Here is a 20,649-nt window from a genome sequence, read left to right as displayed (position 1 = left end):
TCCTACCAAAATGGATAACCTCACATTTGTCAACATTGTATTCCATCTGCCAGATCCTAGCCCATTCACTTAGCCTATCCAAATCCCTCTGTAGACTTCCAGTATCCTCTGCACTTTTTGCTTTACCACTTATCTTAGTGTCGTCTGCAAACTTGGACACATTGCCCTTGGTCCCCAACTCCAAATCATCTATGTAAATTGTGAACAATTGTGGGCCCAACACTGATCCCTGAGGGACACCACTAGCTACTGATTGCCAACCAGAGAAACACCCATTAATCCCCACTCTTTGCTTTCTATTAATTAATCAATCCTCTATCCATGCTACTACTTTCCCCTTAATGCCATGCATCTTTATCTTCTGCAGCAACCTTTTGTGTGGCACCTTGTCAAAGGCTTTCTGGAAATCCAGATATACCACATCCATTGGCTCCCCGTTATCTACCGCACTGTTAATGTCCTCAAAAAATTCCACTAAATTAGTTAGGCACGACCTGCCCTTTATGAACCCATGCTGCGTCTGCCCAATGGGACAATTTCCATCCAGATGCCTCGCTATTTCTTCCTTTGTGATAGATTCCAGCATCTTCCCTACTACTGAAGTTAAGCTCACTGGCCTATAATTACCCGCTTTCTGCCTACCTCCTTTTTTAAACAGTGGTGTCACGTTTGGTAATTTCCCGGTACCAAGACCGGCAAAGAATCCTCCGTTGGGCCATGCAGATGAGAACCGGCAACTGGGAGGGACACCAGGACTTTGGCGCAGACCTGGCCAAGCACCGGGCCGAATTCAACAGAACAAAGGCGGCCCTAATCAAAAGTGGGGTTAAGTTTGAGATGCTCTGCCCAGCCAGGCTATGGGTAACTTTCCGGGGTAAGGAACATTATTTTACAGCCCCTGCAGATGTGGTCGAGTTTGTCCAAAAGAACAAGCTGGGAGCAGAAACGGAGGTGAGGCCGTCACCCTGGGAGACTGAGAGGCTAAAAGACAGTTTGCACGGGACTGTACCACCTCATTCTGAATCCCAAAACTAAGGCACAGGAAGAAGGGGGTGAGGGCAGCAGGAAAAAGGGAGAAAGATGAGGAAGGGAAAGGAGAGAAAAACAAAGAACAGTGGGCAGAATGACTTAGACCGACCCCAGGGGTGGCACCACACTAGCGGGAACATTAGGGCCAGGAGGCACGAGTGAGGTGTGTGTGGGGGGTGGGCAGCGCATTTCCTGCAGGCGAGAGATGGCCTGGTGATGGGGAGGGGGGATATCAATTGCGGGGGATAGGCAGAGGGGTCAACGGGGGAAAGGTGTAGAACTATAAGGGGAACAAAATGACGGGGGGGGGGGGGGGTGCAAGGGTTCTTGGCTGGCTACAACAGGCCACACATGGCAACAGGGAACAAGATGGCACCACACATGGTATACACACAGTTGGCAGCCATGTTGGGTGGCCCCTGGACAAGGGGAAACTCTGGAGCGCAGGGGCCCAACCTCACGGTGAGTATGGCGACCATGGCCTTTTTGGATGGCCTCCTAACAAAGAGAAACCCCAGAGTGCAGGAGCTCACCCACATGGTAAGTATGGAGGGGATGGGGGTGGACAGAAACCCATCGGAAATCACCTGGAACTTAACAGCCCAGTGAAAAGATCCAGAGTCTTCGCTCACCTGAAACAGACAGTCTTCCTCCAAGGGTCACACCTGAGGGAGAAGGACCTATTGTGGATAAGAGCTGGGTGGGACATACCTACCATTCCTGCTACAGGACAAGAGCTAGGGTGTAGACATACTGCTCAATGAGAGGATGGTGTTTACAGTGACAAGAACAGTTACGGAATCGGGGATGGTACTTCATGGTCAGTGGTCTCCTGGATGGGGCACCAGTGGTCCTGGTTAATATGTACAATCCCAACTGGGAAGACACAGAGTTCATAAAGAAGACCATGGCGGAAATGCCTGAGATAAGACACACACCGACGCATCATTTTTTTTGGGGGGGGGGGGGGGGGGGGAAGAGAGAGGGGGGGGCAACAACTTTAACTGTGGACAGGGCCCACAGACAGACCAGCCGAACCCCAAAACAGGGAAGGAAGACTTCTAACATGGCAAAAGAACTCCGCACATTTATGGAGCAGATAGGGGAGGCGGATCCGTGGAGGTTCACACACCCAGGGGAGGAGATCTCTTTCTTCGCTCAGGTACATAAGGTATATACACACATATTCTTTGTGATGGGGAAAATGGTGCTTCCAGGGATGGTAAGAACAGAATACTCTGTGATTGTAATCTCCAACCATGGTCCACACTGTGTCGATGTGAGGTTGGTGACAGGCTGTGCCCATGGAGGTTGGACATGACCATCCTTGCCAACAAGCTTTTTTGTGAGAAAGTATCACAGGCCATACACCGGAATATTACCGATAACCAGATTCGGAAGGTCTCACACTCCACGTTTTGGGAGGTGCTGAATGCAGTGATCAGGGGTGAGATTATTGCCTATAAAGTACGTAGACATAGTGAAGAGAGGGTGGCTAGGCAACAGCTGATCGATCCCAACCTGGAGATAGACCAGAAATACTCCGCGACCTCTACCGTAGAGCTTCTGGCGGAGAGGAAAAAGCTACAAATGGACTTTGACCTGCTCTCCACCACGAGGAAGGCAGTGCACCAACTCCGTCAGACACTGGGACCTTCTACAAACACGGAGACAAAGCTAGCTGCCTGCTGGCTCACCAGCTGAGGAAGCAGGCAGCCACAGGGGAACTAGCCCAGTCTAACACCACCAGCTTTAAATACTTCCAGCCACACAGAGGCACAAGGCAAGAATACCCGCTCTCCCTGCTTCTATTCACCCTGGCAATTGAGCCACTAGTGATTGCACTCAGCGCAGCGAAAAGCTGGAAGATGATTTGGAGAGCAGAGTCTCAATCTATGTAGATGACCTGCTCCTCTACGTCACAGACCCCCAAAGCAGGATGGAGGGAATCATGGAGCTCCTGAAAGAGTTTGGAGCCTTCTTGGGCTATAAATTCAACTTCAGCAAAAATGAAATCTACCCGGTGAACCCGCAAGGGAAAGGGGCAAAGCTGGAGGGACTGCCAGTTGAAAGGCCTGAAATAAATTTCGCTACCTGGGGGATCCAAATCTCCTACATCTGGACACAGATCCACAAATAGAATCTGGCAAGTCTGGTGGAGGAAGCAAAGAAGGACCTGCAGAGGTGGGACACACTCCCACTCTGCCTGCAGACAATCAAGATGAATGTACTGCCCAGGTTCCTCTTCCTGTTTAGATCCATACCGATCTACACCCCCAAAGCCTTCTTTAACACAGTAGACCAAATGATCATGCCGTTTATGTGTGTGGGGACGGGGAAAGAATCCAAAGATCCCCAAAAGTCTTGTAAAGATGTGAAGCAGGGGAGGCCTGGCCCTCCCAAACCTGCAATACTACCACTGAGCAGTCACAGCAGAGTGAGGGGATGGGTAAGGAAATCAGAAGCTGAATGGGTAAGAACGGAGACGAGCTCCTGCATAGGAACGCCCCTCTGGGCCCTAGCCACAGCAGCGCTCCCATCCCCACCAGCTAAGCACTCAAAAGCCCAGTGGTAATAGCCACGCTCCAGACGTGGAACCAGCTAAGACAACACTTCAGTCAGACTGAAATGTCCCCTAATACCTCCATCTGTAACACAGGCTCTCGCCAACCAAAATGAACGTCACCTTTAAAAGATGGAGACAGGACAGGCCGGGGGGGGGTGGGGGGGGAGAGAAACGACAGTCAGTGACTTTTACACGAATAATCAACTGACAACCCAAGAACTGACGGAGAGGCTCCAACTGACCAGGAGGAACGAGTTACGACACGTGCAAGTCAAAATCTTCCTTCGTAGGAAAATGACGACATACCCACAGACACACATTATTAGAACTGATGGACGCAGGTGACTTGGGGGAGAAACTGCGAGGACCTGTTCGGGCACGGTAGCATGGTGGTTAGCACAATTGCTTCACAGCTCCAATGTCCCAGGTTCAATTCCCGGCTTGGTTCACTGTCTGTGCGGAGTCTGCACGTTCTCCCAGTGTGCGCTCCGGTTTCCTCCCACAGTCCAAAGATGTGCAGGTTAGGTGGATTGGCCATGATAAATTGCCCTTAGTGTTGGGTGGGGTTACTGGGTTATGGGGATAGGGTGGAGATTTGGGCTTGGGTAGGGTGCTCTTTCAAAGAGCCGGTGCAGACTCGATGGGCCGAATGGCCTTCTTCTGCACTATAAATTCTATGATTGCTGGGAAAGGCCCGCCCACCACTGGACGAGACAAGGGAAAATGGGAGGAGGAGCTGCGATTGAAATAGGTTGGGGACTCTGGAGCAAAGCACGGAACAGGGTCAACTCCACCCCCACATATGCAAGGCTAAGCCTAATGCAGCTACAGGTGGTACACGGAGCACCCCTAACCAGAGCCCGAATGAGGTTATTCCCGGATATGGGGGACAAATGTGAACGGTGCCAGGGAGGTCTGGCCAACCACGCACACATGTAATGGACATGCCCCAGACTTATTGGGTTCTGGACAGCCTTCTACGAGGCAATGCTCAAGGTTGTGGAGGTGAGGATGGAGCCGTGCCAGAGAGTGGTGGTCTTCAGGGTATCATACCAGCCAGAAGTCTTTATGGGGAAGGGGGTTGACGCTCTAGCCTTTGCCTCACTAAACGCCCACCGAAGAATCCTGCTCGGCTGGCGATCAGAAGCACCAACCAAAGCTACAAACTGGCTGGCCAATCTGTCGGAATTTCTCCAACTGGAGACGATCAAATTCACCATCCGGGGTTCAGAAGAGGGATTTCACAAAGCATGGGGGCCATTCACCAACCTGTTCCAGGGCCTGTGTAGCCAACAGAACGGGGGGGGGGCACAAGTACCACAAACACCAATGAAAGGGAAGGAGGAAGGGTGGGAGGGAAACAGGGAAAGGGGAGAAAATAAGAGGACATTTACGCCGTCCATCCTGGGAGTGGTGGGGAGCACAACTCCCACCCCCTCTAGAAAATTTGTAAATACATGCAGTAGACTCGGATTTATTCATCACTATGTAGTACATGCGTCACTATACGACCTATGTATAAAACTGAAAAACCAATAAAAACATTTTAAAAAAGAAAATGCAGTTATGAGAACGAAAGATAGCCAACAAAAACTTAAAATGTTACCCTGCCATTTTTTTGGGAGTGTGCCTTCCCTTAAGTCCTAGCCACAGAGCTGTTGCTTTTATAATTAAAAAAAAAAACTAACAGTTGCTGCCAGAAATGTGTTTCTGTCCTGATTTACTTTTATTTGCAGCTGAGTAATCAAACTGGTGCCAGAAACGGCATATACAGCGTGTTTGAAAACATATGCAATGAAGAACTAAAAACAAGAAACTTTGTGTATTTTAATGTTTCACCGGATGTCCAGAATAAAATTATAAAAGGTTTTGACAGCTAAGTTTCATCAAACCAAATCAAAAAAATATATAAAAGGGAAGTGACACGCCTAAACAAGTACAACCTTCTTTATTCTACAGTCTGAGGTAAAGACAAGTGCCAACGATGGAAAAATAAACCAGCATTTACTTGAATGCTTCCTTCTGCTACCCCAAGTTACCAAACTGTCCACTTCATTCAGCAATCTGCTGTGTGTCAGACTATGTCGCTGCTGCTTTCACTAAATGTTATTGCAATCAATAACTGATGTGACTAAGGAATGTGCTTGTCAAATACCATGGCAATTTGAGGTAGGCAAGATTGCCACATCATTTAGTTTGAAGCAATTAGTTTGAAAGGGCATAAACAGAATGAAAAAAAAAAAATGCTGGATAATGCAATGGCACCCCCGGGACACTGTAATTGAAAATACATAAGTTACAAATTATACAATTCCTCCAGTTGTTTTTAAAAATTCACATTTCTCATTAAAATAACTGACGAGATGACTTTCACAGCCAAGATGCGGACTTGAGGTTGTCTTCAGCCACAGTTGCAGCCTTGCGGAGGATCCATCAATCCAGGCTGTGGGCTCTACAGTAGAAGTGGTTGAGATGAGCAGGCGCCCTGCCTACTTTGCTTGCGTGTGGACGGCTGTGCAGCGGGGAAGCGTTAGGGAGGAAAGTAAGTTAAAATCCCTGAATACACACATTCATGGTAGTTTGGCAATTAAATGGATTGGAGAAAGGGTGCCAGGGAATGGCAGCGATCAAGGAAACATGGGGGGAAAAAAAGAAATTCCATGGCTGAGGTTGGCCCATTAACCCGCTATGGCTTAAAATTCAGAATGTCAATAAAACCTGCTGAAATAAGCAGCCGTCACGATTAAATCATGTGCTTATCCCACACATGCAACACTTAATATCCCAATGAGCTATATGCCTTCAAAGAATGGGTGGTTCAAAGCCTTTCCCGCAGTTATTCTAGTTGCCGGGTTCAAATCTAAAAGTTTGTCTAGAAGGTCATACGCTAAGTCTGGAACTCTATTCCAGCCCTTCATATCTGATGATCTAGCTGTGCTTTTAAAATGAGTGTCCCACCGAATATCCTGCTCGACCTTTCTTGGCTGGCTGTGAAGCTCTTGTTTGTATGGCAAGGATTCAGTCTGTTCCTTCTTTTCATCATCCTTTACAGCTGGCCCTGGCACACTGCCAGCGATGCTGGAACACTCCTTCGGCTCATTCTTCTGGTTTGATTTTCTTTTACTTGAGTAATCTGTTCCTCGGAGTCTCTCACACAGAATCCTCAAATCCAATTTCGGACATTCCTTGCTGCATGACACAGCTTTACCTAAAATACAAAAGTAAAATTAGTGGAATTTGCTCTCACCATTAACATATAGACACTGTACACAACGAAAATATAAGAAATAGATTTTGCAGCATTTAAAAAAAAAGGATTCAAGTCGAAAGGTGCTGTGTGCTTTTAAGGTGAAGGTTGGCAGGGCTGGATATCTGGTCTTCAATGTTTGTAAAAGGTTCAAACACCGTATACAAACATTGCTTCCAATCTATGGCAGGTTGGAGAAGGGAAAGTTACTTACACATATGGTAGCCAAAACTTTACACTTTGGTAAACTCAATCACTAAAGGGTTGGAGATCCCTCACACATCTCCACCCACTATTGCACCCATCCTATTTTTCACCATCATGTTTGGTGGCTACAGCAAGCTCCTACCTATTTTAAGCAGTTCAATGCAAGGAAGCAATCCTGCATCTTTATTTTTTACCTAAATTCCTTTATTGGCTACTCAAAGAAGAACAAGAAAAGTAAAGCACTGGAAGAGGCCCTTCGGCCCTCCAAGCCTGCAACAACCATGCTGCCAGTCTAACCCAAAACCTTTTACACTTCTAGGGTCCGTATCCCTCTAATCCCATCCTATTCATGCATTTGTCAAGTCACCACTTAAATGTCACTATCGTGCCTGCTTCCAGCACCTCTTCCGGCAGCGAGTTCCAGGCAACCACTACCCTGTGTAAAAAAATGTCCATCGCACCGTAAACCTATGTCTCCTAGTAATTGACTCTTCCACCCTGGGGAAAAGCTTTGACTATCCATGCCCCTCATAATTTTGCAGACTTCTATCAGATCGCCCCTCAACCTCTGTCATTCCAGTGAGAACAAATCAAGTTTATCTAACTTCTCCTCATTGCTAATGCCCTTCATACCAGGCAACATCCCGGTAAACGTCTTCTGTAGCCTCTCCAAAGCCTCCACATCCTTCTGGTAGATTGCCGACCAGAATTGAACAGTATATTCCACGTGTGGCCTAACTAAGGTTCTATTCATCTGCAGCACGACTTGCCAATTTTTATACTCAACGTCCCATCCAATGAAAGCAAACATGCCGTATACCTTCTTGACTACCTTCTCCATCTGCGTTGTCACTTTCAATGACCTGTGGACTTGTACACCAAGATCCCTCTGCCTGACAATACTCTTAAGGGTTCTGCCATTTACTGTATATTTTCCACATGTATGAGACCTTCCAAAATGCATTACCTCATTTGTCCGAATCTGCCATTTCACCACCCAAATCTCTAGCCGATCGATATTCAGCTGTATCCTCCGACAGTCCTCATTGCTATACGCAATTCCACCAACCTTCGTATCGTCCGCAAACTTATTAATCACACCAGTTACATTTCCCTCCAAACCATTTATATATACTACAAACAACAAAGGTCCCAGCACTGATCCCTGTGGAACAATAATCACAGCCCTCCACTCAGAAAAGCAAACTTCCACTGCTACCTAAGGGTCTACTAAGGGTTGAGAGCTTCAAGTTTTGTGTGTCCAGATCACCACCAACCTGTCCTGGTCCTCCCATGCTGACATTATAGTTAAGAAAGCCCACCAACGAATCTACTTTCTCAGAAGACTAAGGAAATTTAGCATGTCAGCTACGAATCTCATCAGCTTTTAAAGATGCATCATAGAAAGCATTCTTTCTGGTTGTATCACAATTTGGTCTGGATCTTGCCATACCCAAGACCGCAGGAAACTACAAAAGGTCGTGAATGTAGCCCAATCCATCACGCAAACCAGCCTCTCATCCATTGACTCGGTCTACAATTCCCACTGCCTCGGAAAGACAGCCAGATTAATTAAGGACCCCGTGCACCCCAGACATACTCTCTTCCACCTTCTTCCATCAGGAAAAAGATACAAAAGTTTGAGGTCACGTACCAACCGATTCAAGAACAGCTTCTGCCCTGCTGCCATCAGACTTTTGAATGGACCTACCTCGTATTAAGTTGATCTTTTCTCTATACCCTAGCTATGACTGTAACATTACATTTTGCAACATTACATCCCTATATACGGTAAACGTTGTCTGTATAGCATACAAGAAACAATACTTTTCACTGTATACTAATACATGTGACAGAAGACAGGGTATTTTTGATTTGATTTATTATTATGACCAAGCCAGTTCTGTATCCATCGTGCCAGCTCACCTCTGATCCCATGTGACTTCACCTTCTGTACCAGTCTGCCATGAGGGATCTTGTCAAAGGCCTTACTGAAGTCCATGTAGACAACATCCATTGCCCTACCTCCATCAATCATCCTTGTCACTTCCTCAAAAAACACGATCAAGTTAGTGAAACACGACCCCCCCTTCACAAAACCATACTGCCTCTCACTAATACGTCCACTTGCTTCCAAATGGGAGTAAATCTTGTCTCGAAGAATCCTCTCCAATAATTTCCCTACCACTGACGTAAGGCTCACTGGCCTGTAATTTCCTGGATTATTCTTGCGACCCTTCTTAAACAAAGGAACAACATCAGCTCTTCTCCAGTCCTTTGGAACCTCGCCTATGGCCAGTGAGGATACAAAGATTTCTGTCAAGCCCCAGCAATTTCCTCCCTTGCCTCCCTCAGTATTCTGGGGTAGATCCCATTAGGCCCTGGGGTCTTATCTTCCTTGATGTTTTTCAAGACGCCCAACACCTCCTCCTTTTTGATCTCAATGTGACCCAGACTATCTACACACCCTTCCCCAGACTAATCATCCACCAAGTCCTTCTTTTTGGTGAATACTGATGCAAAGTACTCATTTAGTACCCCCAACCATTTCCCCTGGCTCCACACTTAAGATTCCCTCCAGTCCTCGAGTGGGCCAACCCTTTCCCTCTGGGTCTTTATATACGTATAAAAAGCCTTGGGATTTTCCTTAATCCTGTTTGCCAATGGCTTTTCGTGACCCCTTTTAGCCCTCCTGACTCCTTGTTTAAGTTCCTTCCTACTTTCCTCACAAAGTCGAGGCAAAACAGGTATCCAGGATTGCTAAGGCTGTCAATTTTCCCTTCACAAAGGACAAAATGGATTTTCCACTGGGACTTCCACTCAGTTTTTTGGGAAGTAAAGGGTGTAACAAAAGTGTTTGTATCCTTTGGCAGAGGATTAGTGTGTGCAGAGTCTCCTACCTCCAAAGAGGGTAGGTCCAATGGTACAACTAAGCTATGTGAATGACTAAGCATAATAGTGGATGCATCCTTCGAAGCATCACAATGCTTTCAGTTCTTCCACCTGCAAGGAAACATGCTTGTGCATTGACTAATAATAATAATATACTTTAGTTTGTCACAAGTAGGCTTACATTAACACTGCAATGAAATTACTGTGAAAAGCCCATAGTCGCCACACTCCGGCACCTGTTTGGGTACACAGAGGGAGAATTCAGAATGTCCAATTCACCTAATAAGCACATCTCCCGGGACTTGTGGGATTAGTCACAATAGTAACGATAACGTAAAATATCCACAAACTCTTGCCAAACAGTGGCAAAGGTCATGAGGAACTGTCCTAAATGTCTGTGTCAACAGACAGGGAAACTGAACCATGCCTTCACGGTTCCTGCAAGGACACCTGCAGCTACCACACAATAACGGGCTGGCCTTTCCAGCAACAGTACATAATAATAATAATAATAATCTTTATTAATGTCACAAGTAGGCTTACATTAAGACTGCATTGAAGTTACTGGGAAAATCCCCTAGTCGCCACATTCAAGCGCCTGTTCGGGTACGCCGAGGGAGAATTCAGAATGTCCAATTCACCTCAAGGAAACCAGAGCACCCGGAGGAAACCCACGCAGACACGGGGAAAACGTGCGGACTCTGCACAGTGACCCAAGCTGGGAATCGAACCTGGGACCCTAGCGCTGTGAAGCAACAGTGCTAATCACTGTGCTGCCGTGCCACCAATTGAGGTGCTGCTGAAATTTAGCTCCAATTCCCTGTAGTAATGCGACAATATTTTTGATTTATGGGGATGGTGCTGTTGAATGACAGAGAGACAACCTCCCTGGCAGTACCTCATGTTGCTCCACTGGAAGACAGAAGGAGTTGTGGTGGGGCGAGTGAGAGTATGCAGGGCTGCTCTATTACTTTTCTGAAGATGCATACAAACTCCTCAGTTTTGTCGCCTCCATCTCTTCGCGACCTACCTCTTACTAATTCCTAACACCCTTTCGAGTCTTTGGCAAAGGATGCTACTAGGTTGAGAAGCTTTTTGAGCCGGCCTTTAATTGCCCATATCCCTTTAAAATTTCACATGAATCCAATTTCCCTCTCCCACCACAACCAGTACACTGATTGCAAACCGTCAGATTTATAACGGAACCAAAGCATACTTCCACTGGCATCAGTAAAGAAAACGTATTCTAACCACTGGGTATGAACTGCATCCATTGCACAAGTTTAGTGCAGTCTCTGAAAATCATACCGAATGGTCAGATAATTTTCCCCAACTCTTCTATATTTAAAATCTAATTTGGATTGTATCCCAGTAAGAACATGGAAATTTCCAACATTAAAACAGCAAAAGAGCTCCAAGCCACAGCGCGTCAACTCTTGCACATTAATTCAAACATACAGTCGGGTAGAATATATTAAAATTAATGGTAGGATGTTAAAGACTTGCATGTTCAGCCCAGTCTGGAGCAGTGAGGGTAAACTGGTGAATCAAAAGGAGGCAAACTACCAGGTTGCAGATGGCCTTGGAGAGAACAGGTTCTACAGGCCACTTTACAAGCAGACTCCGTGCTAAAATAACGCAAACTCTGTTTACTCAAATTACTGTTCAACAAAAGACAACACTTTCCAAGAATATTTCGTAAACCACAGGGTTCTCCCTACAGCTCATCTTGCTGATGGTATAGAACAGCCAAAAATAACATTATGGACATCACTACATTTGTAGCCCTAATCTGGCCACAAAAACTGATGAATTAAAATGGTGCACACAAAGTCTTTCAGGGTAAAGGAATTATTGGAAACCAGCACAAATGCTCATTCAACATCTGGCTCTTCCACACTAGCCTTTTCAAGAGAGATGACATTAATTACTCAAGAAGCTCTGGATATCAATATGTCAGGTGATAGTTCATGTGGGTCACAAACCCACGCACCACATCTCCATCATTGAGGTATCTGACGTTTCTCCTCACATTGCTCCATTTTGCACCATTTCTAGATGATCAGTAGATATACAGGTACCATTGAGGCTAAAAGGCGGCTCCTGCTTGGAAACAAAGTAGACCACTGTTGAAATCTACGTATATGCTTTCACAGAAAGGCTGTGCACTCTACAGATGTGTACTTGCAATGCCAAGGTATACAAGGCTATGGGCCCAGTATTGGAAAATGAGATTGCAATACTTAGGCGGTTGTTTATTAACCGGTGCAGGCACGATGGGCTGAAGGGCCTTTCTGTGGCTGTAGACCTCTGACTCCATTTAGCCCCTGCAGCAGTCTAAGTCATTATTTTCAAGCCTACGGCTCTTGAACCTAAGCTCCCATTAACTGAACTCCTTACCTGTGAAGAGACATGAATGCAGCTCAACCACGGCACCGTTGTAAAGATATTCTAACAATTTCTGCTCCCTGTTATCTAGTATGTCCTTCTTAGGGCGACACGGTAGCACAGATAGGTGGCACGGTTGCACAGTGGTTAGCACTGTTGCTTCACAGCGCCAGAGACCCGGGTTCGATTCCCGGCTTGGGTCTCTGTCTGTGCGGAGTCTGCACGTTCTCCCCGTGGGTTTCCTCCGGGTGCTCCGGTTTCTTCCCACAAGTCCCGAAAGACGTGCTGTTAGGTCATTTGGACATTCTGAATTCTCCCTCAGTGTACCCGAACAGGCTCCGGAGTGTGCAGCTGGGGGATTTTCACAGTAACTTAATTGCCGTGTTACTGTAAGCCTAGTTGTGACAATAATAAAGATTATTATCCCTTTCTTTCATCTCTCATGTATTTACTTAGTTGGCCCTTGAACACATCCACATTGTTTGCCTCAAATACCCCATACAGTAGAAAGTTCCACATTCCCATTCTTACTATGTGAAGAAGTTTTTCCTGAATTTATTGGTGACAATCTTATATTTCTGTCCTTTGGTTTTGGACTTTCCACAAATGGAAACTTTTCTCTACACTTATTCTGTCAAACCCCTTCTCTTAACTTTAAAGGCTTCATCAGGTCGCCACAAAGTCATTGCTTTTCCAGAGAAAAGCGTGCAACCTGTTCAATCTTTAATCATGAATCAATCCACTCAGTTCTGATATTATCCATGTAATCCTTTTAACATAAGCATAATGTAAGCTTAACATCTACTGCAAGATTTCACCCATTTGGAACCACTTTAAATGATCTGAAAATGCTTTTAATTAGTACATCTGGCAATGAGAAAGCCCGTAGGCACTTTGCTTTGTATACTGGCAAAGTATGAGAATTTATAATTAACAAAACACGTCAATGTGCCCACTAGGAACTGCGTCAAACTGGGCAAAAGTCATTTCAGACAGGACTATTACATCTGGCAATGAGAAAGCTCATCGGTATGGATTTGAAAAGGGAGTGTGCCAACTCAAAAGATCAACCACTCCTTGGAACTTTTTAAATAAAAAAGATATGTCCGTCTGCAACAAAATCTAAATGAACCCCATCCTACATGAAGTAAAACATAGCTAAACTGCATTAAAAATATTCTGTACAAACACTTTCCAAAATATTAGGTACACTTAGCATATTGCACAAAATGAACCAGCATCAGCTCGAGTCATTTGTGTATCATAGTCTCAAATGATTCAAGCTTGGAAAACATATGGTCATTATTTAAAATACAAAGGGAACATACTGACATACTTTAAATGAACACTGCGAAAAAAAAAGTAGACACATTTTTGTATTTCTAAAATACAACATATTTTTGAGTTTTCCAGCCAATTATGTCCTGTCTCACACAACTACCCCATGCATGTTTACGTATGAAGATCTTTGGCTACACTAGAAATATGTCTGGTCACTTTTACAGTATTAAATTCTGTGATGCAGAGCATCTTATAGCCAAACTTTCCAGACTGAGTTGTTTATCAAATTCTGCATATTCATATTAAACCTTTCAATACTGCCAAATAAATTTCAGAAATCCAATTTAGGTTTCTGAATCCAGATCAAGTTCAGTGTGACTTCAAATACTCATTAAAAAAAAAATATATTGCCTGTTGTTTCTCTCCCAAATGATGTAACTTGCTCTATTTTCCAGATTATTTTCTTTACTCCTCAGGTCTTCCTGCACCTCAGCTACCTTACGCTCAGCTACTGATAGATATACAAGCCTGGCAATGCAAAGTCTCCTTTCCTCGTTGTGTTTTAGGGAAGATCCTTTCTCCAATCAGTCACTGACTATAGAAGCATAGCTGCATTCTGTCCTTCAGTGATGTAATAACAAAGAAATGTACAGCACAGGAACAGGCCCTTCGGCCCTCCAAGCCCGTGCCGACCATGCTGCCCGACTAAACTACAATCTTCTACACTTCCTGGGTCCGTATCCCTCTATTCCCATCCTATTCATGTATTTGTCAAGATGCCCCTTAAATGTCACTATCGTCCCTGCTTCCACCACCTCCTCCGGTAGCGAGTTCCAGGCACCCACTACCCTCTGTGTAAAAAACTTGCCTCGTACATCTACTCTAAACCTTGCCCCTCTCACCTTAAACCTCTGCCCCCTAGTAATTGACCCCTCTACCCTGGGGAAAAGCCTCTGACTATTCACTCTGTCTATGCCCCTCATAATTTTGTAGACCTCTATCAGGTCGCCCCTCAACCTCCTTCGTTCCAGTGAGAACAAACCGAGTTTATTCAACCGCTCCTCATAGCTAATGCCCTCCATACCAGGCAACGTTCTGGTAAATCTCTTCTGCACCCTCTCTAAAGCCTCCATATCCTTCTGGTAGTGTGGCGACCAGAATTGAACACTATACTCTAAGTGTGGCCTAACTAAGGTTCTATACAGCTGCAGCATGACTTGCCAATTCTTATACTCAATGCCCGGGCAAATGAAGGCAAGCATGCCGTATGCTTTCTTGACTACCTTCTCCACCTGTGTTGTCCCTTTCAGTGACCTGTGGACCTGTACTCCTAGATCTCTCTGACTTTCAATACTCTTGAGGGTTCTACCATTCACTGTATATTCCCTACCTGCATTAGACCTTCCAAAATGCATTACCTCACATTTGTCCGGATTAAACTCCATCTGCCATCTCTCCGCCCAAGTATCCAAACAATCTAAATCCTGCTTTATCCTCTGACAGTCCTCATCGCTATCCGCAATTCCACCAACCTTTGTGTCGTCTGCAAACTTACTAATCAGACCAGTTACATTTTCCTCCAAATCATTTATATATACTACAAACAGCAAAGGTCCCAGCACTGATCCTTGCGGATCACCCCTGGTCACAGCCCTCCAATTAGAAAAGCATCCTTCCATTGCTACTCTCTGCCTTCTATGACCTAGCCAGTTCTGTATCCACCTTGCCAGCTCACCCCTGATCCCATGTGACTTCACCTTTTGTACTAGTCTACCATGAGGGACCTTGTCAAAGGCCTTACTGAAGTCCATATAGACAACATCCACTGCCCTACCTGCATCAATCATCTTTGTGACCTCCTCGAAAAATTCTATCAAGTTAGTGAGACACAACCTTCCCTTCACAAAACCATGCTGTCTCTCACTAATACACCCATGTCACTAATATAACCCATGTCACAATATTTGTGACGCTGTGTGAAGTTTCAACCTGCAATGCCCAGGCGGCATGGTGGCGCAGTGGTTAGCACTGCTGCTCACGGCACCGAGGACCCACGTTCGATACCCGCCCCGGGTCACTGTCCGTGTGGAGTTTGCACATTCTTCCAGTGTCTGCGTGGGTCTCACCTCCACAACCCAAAGGTATGCAAGGTAGGTGGATTGGCCATGCTAAATTGCCCCTTAATTGGAATTCTTTTTTAAAAAACCTGTAATGTCATTGTATTCTCAAATTTGTTTGGTAGAATATTAGTCCTATCATCCTTTCATGTTGTTACACTCTCGAATGCTTCTTGAATATGACTCATCCAGGTATAGAGTTTCATTAGGACTGAATGGGGAGGCAGTGGTGTCGTGGCACTGTCGCTGGACCAGTAATTCAGATATCAAGAGTCATGCTCTGGGGTCCGGGTTCGAATCCTGCCATGGCAGATGGTGAAATTTGATAACTAAATCTGGAATTAAAAGTCTAAAAATAACCGTGAAACCATTGTCGATTGTCGTAAAAACCCATCTGGTTTACTAATGTCCTTCAGGGCAGGAAATCTGCCATCCTTACCCGGTCTGGCCTATATGTGACTCCAGACCAACATCATTGTGGTTGACTCTTGATGCCCTCAAGGGTGGGCAACAAATGCTGGCCCAGCCAGCGACACCCACATCCCACGAATGAATAAAAAAATGAATTTCAGAATTTTAGCCAAGAGGCTATTTCTTGCACATAAGCTAAGACAGCAATGTTAGCAAGCTTTTCAACCAGAGGCATCAAGGCCAGGCTTGATCCCATCCTTGCCTCACACCCACAGGTTAGGCAACAATCAGCTATATAAAATCTCACTGGCTTTCTCCATCAAGTCAGATTTTACTGCAATCGACTCTCATCCTCAGTCATCCTGGTTGAAATAGGCTAACTCAGCAAAGACCAGGGATTCCAGTCTGGGACATTCCTACATTATGGAATGTACAGCACAGAAACAGACCACTCAGAAGATGTTTATGCTCCACACGGGTCTCTTACCATTTTTTGTTTTTTTAAAACTTCATCTCACTACATCAACACAATCATTTTTATTATTTTCTTCCACAATGTCCACATTAACCCGTACCAACATTTACAGATGCACCATAGAAAGCATCCTATCTGGCTGCATCACAGCCTGGTATGGCAACTGCTCGGCCCAGGACGCAAGAAACTTCAGAGAGTCGTGAACACCGCCCAGTCCATCACACAAACCTGCCTCCCATCCATAGACTCCATCTACACCTCCTGCTGCCTGGGGAAAGCGGCAGCATAATCAAAGACCCCTCCCACCCGGCTTATTCACTCTTCCAACTTCTTCCACATCGGGCAGGAGATACAGAAGTCTGAGAACACGCACAACAGACTCAAAAACAGCTTCTTCCCCGCTGTTACCAGACTCCTAAATGACCCTCTTATGGACTGACCTCATTAACACTACACCCTGTATGCTTCATCCGATGCCGGTGCTCATGTAGCTACATTGTATACTGTGTGTTGCCCTATTATGTATTTTCTTTTCTTCCCTTTTCTTCCCATGTACTTAATGATCTGTTGAGCTGCTCGCAGAAAAATACTTTTCACTGTACCTCGGAAACGTGACAATAAACAAATCCAATCCAATCACTTATTCCTTAAGTGCTTCTGTGTTACAAAGAGCAATACATATGATTCAATACCACACATTTACTCTTAACCGAAACACTTGGGTCCCTGGATATATTATATTCACACTTTATTCCCAGTTCTTTATTTCATTCCACACTTGTTTCACTACCCAAATTCATTCCCTTTAAATTCTATTCTTTGTATCTTTTATGAGCTTTTGATTTTGTTTCTATTGTTTAATATTAAATGAATTAACCCTGCCGTCTCTCATTTTCTCCACATTATTTCAATTCTTCTTTCCCTTCTTCTAACTATTTTCATGACTTGATTAGTCAACATTTTTACAACTCGCTCTTCATTTAACATCCCTGTGGTGGTATGCACTTCCCACATTCAGTACATAGGATTATTTTCTGATATCATCCCAGAAAAGGTCTTTATATCGGTTTATATACTGGAACTGAGATTAACACAGACTATGCTAGATACCACTACTTCTAGTAATCAATTTGGCTTGTCAAAATGCTATTTGCTTATATATTCTACTGACCAATCTATGCAATTCCACTTGCGTACAATCTGAAAATGGAAATGGAAGACATAATTGTATGTGATTCTGATCCAATACCTTTAAATTACTTTGATAGAGAAGTTTTTTAAATTTAAGTAACACGGAGAGAATAGTGTTCAGTGTGCATACTGGTAGATATTTAAAGAATTTAAAAAATATCTGTAGCATTCACAAGATGTTTGAACATTATATTTGATAAAGTACTCTCATGAAGTTATCGGGCATTTAAAAAATGTTCCCTGTATTAATAAACTAGAAACATTATTGGTGAGACAAAACATATTTATTGATTTTAAAGGATTTCATATATTCCATACCAAATGATTTAGCAGCCTGAGTCGTTTCCTTCGTTCCACGGATAGTCATGATCTGTGCCAATGCAGTTAAATCATCACTGGCTTTGAAAAATGGGTATCGGGCACTCAACAAGGAGAGAAAGACGACGCCTGCGGACCACATGTCAATGGCTGCAAAGCAAAGCACATTATGGGTTTTTGCACAAAAGTCATGAATAAAGGCACCTCATTTCTCATATGCATCCAATCATGGACAATATGTCTTTCAGCAGTGCTTCAACAGATTGTATGGAAGAGTTCAGTATTTTCTACAAAGTTTTCTGAACTAACTTTTTGTAGACCTTTTGTGGCAGAATTTTACATTTTCAGGAGCACAATATAAAACTGCATATTTTTGAATATATTGAGCATTAACACATGCCTCATTTTTAACAAGACTCCATAACCCACATCAGGAACATTGATGGTGAATCTTCAATCTGTCCTTCATTTTCGGTCTCAGATCAAAAGGCCGACTCATTTAATTTACTCTCATTTGCAAACTGAGCTTTGAAAGGAAAACTTGAAACCGTGCAGCTGAATCAATCTTTAACCAATTAGTTCACATTTATATCTATCAGAAGGTTCCCTACAAACCAGTCACACTCGTTCAGATAGAAGGGTGGATACTAAAGGTCTGTAGATACTGCTCCAAAAATATCTTTATATATTGGAAAGTAGATTAACACAGAATATTCAGGATACCACTTCCAGACAATAACATGGCTTGTCAATAGCATTTTGTTTGTGCATTACACTGACCACTATTTAACATTCCTATGCTATGGTGGTATGCAGTTCCCATATTCAACATCTAGGATTGTGCACGGATATCATTCCAGAGAAATGTGCCTTTATATCCGTTTATATTCTGGAAATTAGATTAACACAGACTACTGCGCCACCAAAAATATACATATTTAAGGTAATGGTGCCAAAAAAAGAAATGACAGATTACCCTCATGAGTTAGTTCTAACATCGTACAGATAACATTAAACATATATCTCTCTAAAAAAGTGTACAACAGAACAGTAAACGGAGCGTATGAGCTGAAAACAGGAAAAGGGTTTCAGATCTCCAAAAAATTAATCCCATATGTATCTGAAGCCAAATGTAAAGCATATCTAGTTTGACACATTAGCCTACTTTGGATAAATTTGTAAAATGTCATGATGAAAAATGCTTACAAACAAAAAACTCCTGGCTCAAAAATAATTGGTGGCTCTATCAAAAAACAATGTGCATGAAAGCATATGTGTACATAATTTGATCTACACATATCCTGAAGTGAGTGCTTTCCTGGTTGGGACTTCACCATTACAGGTGTGCATTTGGTCTGGCTAACATGCATTTTATTACCCAATTAAAAAAGCTTTGCAAAAGTTATGATGGCCTGTCTCACATCAGTCTGTGATAGGAAAGGTACTTTAGTGGTTTTAATAAAATATATTACAAAATATAAATGCTGTTATACAATTATGAGGAATTTAAGATAGTGTTTTGGGACAGAATTTTTAAATTTAGGAGAACAAAAGATGCGTTCTGAAGTCTGCCCGACAACAGGCCTGGGGCCGTTAAAAATCAAAGGGTAGCTCAGATTGTGTTACTGGGTAAGGTGGCCACAGCTGGAGGCAATGGCAGCAGTCTCCAAGTTCGCAATAGGTAGGCTTGCAGTCTCCCAAAGTCCCAGTAAAGTGCTGGAAATATTAGGTTGTAAACAGTTGTGCTGTATGCTGTCTATTTACTTCCAAAAAGAGTTAGGGTTAAGAATACCTAATTAGCGTTTATATCTGAATGCAGGGCTAATGTGTTTCCACTTGGAGAGAAAATAAGCTGCTTGGCTTTGTGAACTACCACAACCGGATGCATGTTTTAATAGAACATAGAAAAATACAGCACAGAACAGGCCCTTCGGCCCACGATGTTGTGCCGAACCTTTGTCCTAGATTAATCATAGATTACCATTGAATTTACAGTGCAGGAGGCCATTCGGCCCATTGAGTCTGCACCGGCTCTTGGAAAGAGCACCCTACCCATACTCAACACCTCCACCCAACACCAAGGGCAATTTTGGACACTAAGGGCAATTTATCATGGCCAATCCACCTAACCTGCACATCTCTGGACTGTGGGAGGAAACCGGAGCACCCGGAGGAAACCCACGCAGACACGGGGAGGATGTGCAGACTCCACACAGACAGTGAGCCAAGCCGGAATCGAACCTGGGACCCTGGAGCTGTGAAGCAATTGCGCTATCCACAATGCTACCGTGCTGCCCTTAAGAACAAATAAATCTACACTATATCATTTTACCGTAATCCATGTACCTATCCAATAGCTGCTTGAAGGTCCCTAATGTTTCCGACTCAACTACTTCCACAGGCAGTGCATTCCATGCCCCCACTACTCTCTGGGTAAAGAACCTACCTCTGACATCCCCCTATATCTTCCACCATTCACCTTAAGTTTATGTCCCCTTGTAATGGTTTGTTCCACCCGGGGAAAAAG

The 20,649-nt window shown here is 44.2% G+C and overlaps 1 protein-coding gene across 2 annotated transcripts in view; it reads right to left on the bottom strand.

Moving 5' to 3' along the window:
- Positions 1-5,298: 5,298 nt before the first annotated feature.
- Positions 5,299-20,649, bottom strand: part of cdc7 (cell division cycle 7 homolog (S. cerevisiae)) — a 69,134-nt gene continuing 53,783 nt past the window's right edge. For both annotated transcript variants that reach the window (XM_072510474.1, XM_072510475.1), the window contains exons 11-12: positions 18,123-18,272; positions 5,299-6,803 (exon numbers count right to left, since the gene is read on the bottom strand). In XM_072510474.1, coding sequence (XP_072366575.1) covers positions 6,388-6,803; positions 18,123-18,272 — 566 coding nt within the window. In that variant the 3' untranslated portion in view covers positions 5,299-6,387. The remainder of the gene's footprint in view (positions 6,804-18,122; positions 18,273-20,649) is intronic.

This window comes from Scyliorhinus torazame, chromosome 7, assembly GCF_047496885.1.
Source record: "Scyliorhinus torazame isolate Kashiwa2021f chromosome 7, sScyTor2.1, whole genome shotgun sequence".
NCBI classification, from domain to species: domain Eukaryota; kingdom Metazoa; phylum Chordata; class Chondrichthyes; order Carcharhiniformes; family Scyliorhinidae; genus Scyliorhinus; species Scyliorhinus torazame.
Note: the sequence above shows the minus strand (reverse complement) of the source record. Positions and strands in the feature narration are given on the sequence as shown.